The 4,746-nt window shown below is 36.5% G+C and overlaps 1 protein-coding gene across 1 annotated transcript; it reads right to left on the reverse strand.

Annotated features, from left to right (window-relative positions):
- Window positions 1-268: 268 nt before the first annotated feature.
- LOC101405284 (olfactory receptor 5P4) lies at window positions 269-1,227 on the reverse strand. Its single transcript, XM_004418387.2, has one exon. It carries the CDS (start codon window positions 1,205-1,207, stop codon window positions 269-271), a length of 939 nt encoding a protein of 312 aa, XP_004418444.1. The 5' UTR covers window positions 1,208-1,227.
- Between the last annotated feature and the right edge of the window lie 3,519 nt (window positions 1,228-4,746).

Here is a 4,746-nt window from a genome sequence, read left to right on the forward strand (position 1 = left end):
ACTCTATAACTGGTGAATGAGGTTTTTAAGTAGAAACTATTTTCCAAAGGCATTCTTACCTTGAAAAATCTATATTTAATTTGAATCCAGCAGATATCCGAAATTAATGATACATTTAGCTCTATAAATGAAAGTATTGATTCTTTATATTTATAGGAGTTCTTCACTATAAAAGTGATAAAGTTAATGATACATATCATTAAGATATCCAGCACAAATTTTCCTCAAATCATTGGTTGGTTATTTATGGATTTATATCTGATTTAGTTCAGGAAAACCAATGTCTCCTAGCCATTAGTTTGCTCACAGCCTCTTTCACCTCCTTGTTTCTCAGACTGTAGATGAGGGGGTTCAACATGGGGACCACCACTGTGTAGATCACAGAGGCCACTTTGACCTGATCAGCTGAATAGCTCGATTTGGGCATCACATAAACAAACAAAACTGTCCCATAAAACAAAGTGACTGCAGTGAGGTGGGAAGTGCAGGTAGAGAAGGCCTTCTTCCTCCCCTCAGTAGAGCGCATATTCAGGATTGAGTGGAGGATGTAGCTGTAGGACACAATTATGGTGAACAGTGTGCTTATAAGGACTGATGCAGAAGAGATGGCAGGAGAGATTTCAGCAATATAAACGTGGCCACAAGAGAGTTTCAAAAGTGGGAAGAGGTCACAGAAAAAATGGTTGATTTTATTTGGCCCACAGAAGGATAGATTCATCAAACAGCCCGTAAAGCATGAAGCGTTCGTGCATCCACCCAGGTAGGAAGCCCCCAATAGGAGGAAGCAGACCAATGGGGACATCTGTGTGGAGTAGAGCAGGGGAGAGCAGATGGCCACATAGCGATCATAGGCCATGGTGGCCAGCAGGAAGCACTCTGTAGTCCCAAAAGTGACATCAGAGCCAAGTTGGGCTATACAGCCAGTGAGATGGATAGTAGTTCTTTCTCTTAAGAAACTGATAAGCATGATTGGCGTGACTGATGTGGAGTACCCAATGTCCACAAAAGCCAAATGGCTGAGAAAAAGGTACATTGGGGTGTGAAGTTGCGGGCTGCTTTGGATTAAGATGATTATGCTAATATTTCCCACTATGGTAACTATATAAACTCCTAGAAAAATCACAAAGAAGATGGCACATAGTGTGGGATTATCTGTTAATCCCAAGATAATGAACTCTGTCACTGTTGTATGGTTTTCAGTCTCCATCTATCCATTTAATGATGCCTATTCAAATCAGAACCAGAGGAGATTAAATTGGCTGAAATGACCCCAACTTTAATGTATATACCTAAACATAACTTTAAATTTGTAATGTATATACCTAAACACAATCTTATAAGTTTTTAAATGATAAATTTGCCTCACTTATAGAATACTTTGTGCACACAAATTTTCTTTTCAAATTCCTCAAAAATATTAAAATTGAAGACTTGATTACCTTAAGACCCAACTATTTTACTCCTATTTGTATATCATGTGTCTAGGACATCTGTAAAAACAATGTTTACAGCAATATTGATTGTAATAACATAAACTGTAAATAACCTAATTGGTCATAAGAAGGCCAGCTCTTGGTTTTCCATCCCCATCCCAAATGTGCCTCTACCCTGTAATCTCTGTCTTAGTAAATTCTATCTCCAGTTATCCAATTGATCAGGACAAAAAATATGATGTTGACTTTGACAGCTCTGTCTTACTTGATCCTTTTCCTGAAATAAAAAATAAATCACATCCTTAGTTATAATAATTGATACCAAGGACTAGAATGTGTCCATGTTCAAAATGAAAAAGCCAAATAGAATTTTTACTATTGTTATGAATTAAACATCCATGATATTTTGCAAATTCTTCCAGGGCTTATCTCCTATACTATGCCTTTTCATACTTATGAGATTGTGTGAAGCAATAAGAAGAGTCTAGGTATTTTTATGGACTAGGATTACATGAATAGTGAACCGAGACATTCGGGGACCTGCATCACGTAAATTTTAGCTTCATCCGTTCTGTTAAGCAACTATAGGGAAATAAGAAAAGGAGGCATATGACAGAGAAAGGGGGCATAGTCAGGGAGGTATGGATAGAAGTAGCCAGCTAGGAAAAGCTAGGGAATTAGATTGAAATAAAGATAAGCATTTCAGAATAATATTCCTTAATTCATAACAGAGCACCTGATCAAGGCCAAGGAGAATATGTTAGTTACATTCAGTCATTCCCATGGCTCCTCCAATTTAAAGACCAACATATTCTTAGGAATAATTTGCTTTTTCCTCAAGAACCTCTATCTGAAGAAGAATTAAGAAAACATACATACATAACTATTAGCAACCATGCATATTTTACTCAATGTTACATGTGAATTGTGACAGCAGTATGCTACAGTACAAATAATACTAGGATTATGTGTCTGAATTCTCAAGTTATGGCTTTTGTGACTAAAAAAAGACCCAAATCTGAAATGAATTTTATATTTTTAAAGAAAATAGATCTATGAAAGACACAAATGTTTTCAAAGTTGGCTAGAAGTGCCAGCATGGAAAGCAAAGTGAGGTTGCAGAAATATCATTGACTTTGGAGCCATGCAAACCTGAGATTGGTTTCTAGCTCTGCCTCTCACTGTCTATGGAATCATAGGCAAGTTACGAAAACTTTTTGATCTTTTGTTTCCTTACCTGTAAAAAGGAAATACTAATACATACCTCACATGATTCTTGTGTTAAATGATGTGATGGTGAAAACACCAAGCACTATTTACGCAGCAAATAAATGCTCAATTAATTATAATTTGCTTGAAATAATCAACTTGTAACTTCTGGTATATACGAGAGAATCAAATATTTCCATATCCTCAAAAAGGAACAAGTATGAGCTAGTGACACACCCACTTCAACACTAGGGATAGGCTCCAAGGAATTGTTACTGTACAACAAAGCTGTATTTAAGTGATGTTAGTGTCATTTGAGATAAGGCCCAAATCACTTGCTTCACTTGCAATTACAAACTAATTGCCTAACTTGTTTTGGAAAACTACATTGAGAATCCATTGGGATAGAGAAATTACATGTACACATCTATTGGGACAGATGAATAACATGCAAACATGATTATGTAAAAATATATGAATGAAATATACGCTAAGGTTCCATTTATTTTTTAATTAAATAAAAAAATTGAATGTTTCAATTTAATTAAATTGAAAAAATCATAACATTTTACTATCATTAAAGTTGATTATTAGATCAACACGACTAATATGGCAGTGACAATTTGTGGCATTTCTGAAATGTGACTATATTCAATGGTGCAGGTTTTCATGTTACCTACGTTTACAGATAATTTGGGTTTACTAGTACAGTTTAGTTTACAAACATGCATCCAGTGGAATTGAAATATTATTTTCAACATAGTAAGTGACACATTTTTAAAAACTCACGTATTTTCCACAGATGTTATAGATTTGTCCTAGGACACTTGAAATAAACACCATGCTTGTCAGGGGTAGACATTTCTCACACACATGCTCTTCCCTCTTCCCATTGCCAACTCTGATCGATCCTCCAACATGTATGCTTTCTAATAAAACAATGAAACTCACACTAACATTTTTCTATGACCCCACCACCAACAGCTGCCACATTGCCTGGTAGGTTGTCAAAGATACATGGCCACAATTGACTTTGGTTGTGTTCTTTTTTTTTTTTCATAAAAATTATTTATTGAGTGATTACACTAAACCTGGTGCCAAGGATAACACAGTGAATAAGACAGAGTCCAGTTACAATGAGCTGATTTGCCGAAGATGGTCTCTTCCCTACTTTCTTAGTCCGGTTAGGGCTGCTATAACAAATACCACGGACTGGGTAGCTTAAACAAACAGAAGTTTATTGATTACAGTATTGGAGGCTGGAAGTCCAAGATCTCCTTCCAGCTTGTGAGGACACAAGGAAGAGTCTGCAACCAGAAGTGGTTGTGGTCTTGAACCATGGACACAAAGCAGAACATTCTCTGGGTTGAAGGTAAGGTTCCTTTGAATCTGGGCTTGAATGAGCCCAGCAATCAATAACCTTCAGAACAAACCTAAACCTAATAATCCACACTAGGAGGATCTAACAGTTCAAAAACCTCAAGTCCAACAAATCAGGAAACAGACATGCTGTGAGATTCCATCTATCCTAGAAAGACATAATTCCTTTAGGTTTTAAGGAAACCCAACTGTGGCTGATGAATGATACAAATAGGTAGCCATTGATTCCACAAAAAGACCCCAGATCACATCTGGGAGAATTAAATTCCTTTCACCCCTGTTCTCCTCTTAACATTTTATTCACACCATTTGATTAGTACCCATTATAGTTGAAGACCTTGTTCTTTCCCTGGTGTGAAGGTGCAGTGTTTATGACCAGTTATTTGTGTATCCCTCTTCAATGGCACAGTGCTGGCAATATAAGAGGCACTAAACAAATGTTTGTTGAATTAATGTTAAACAATTAAAAAAATTTTTCTATGTATCAGGCACTGTGCTATGATCTAAAGATAAATAAATATTCCCACATCTCTGTCTTTACTCAACTACAAACCATTTTATGATTGTATTCATCACTCTACCCCCTTCCAATGGAACACTAACTCCTAGTTGCTTTAGGTCTCGGGTTTAAATTTATTCCACCATTGAAGCCTCCCCTGATACCATGGACTAAGTCATATTCTCCTGGTGAACAGTTTCAGAGAACCCTGAAATATGTTTTGCA

Source organism: Ceratotherium simum, chromosome 7, assembly GCF_057802395.1.
Source record: "Ceratotherium simum simum isolate JZ-2026a chromosome 7, ASM5780239v1, whole genome shotgun sequence".
Classification (NCBI taxonomy): domain Eukaryota; kingdom Metazoa; phylum Chordata; class Mammalia; order Perissodactyla; family Rhinocerotidae; genus Ceratotherium; species Ceratotherium simum.

Bases quoted from the DNA above. Each gene is read 5' to 3' on its own strand.
- LOC101405284 (XM_004418387.2), bottom strand. From the start codon at position 1,207: ATGGAGACTGAAAACCATACAACAGTGACAGAGTTCATTATCTTGGGA.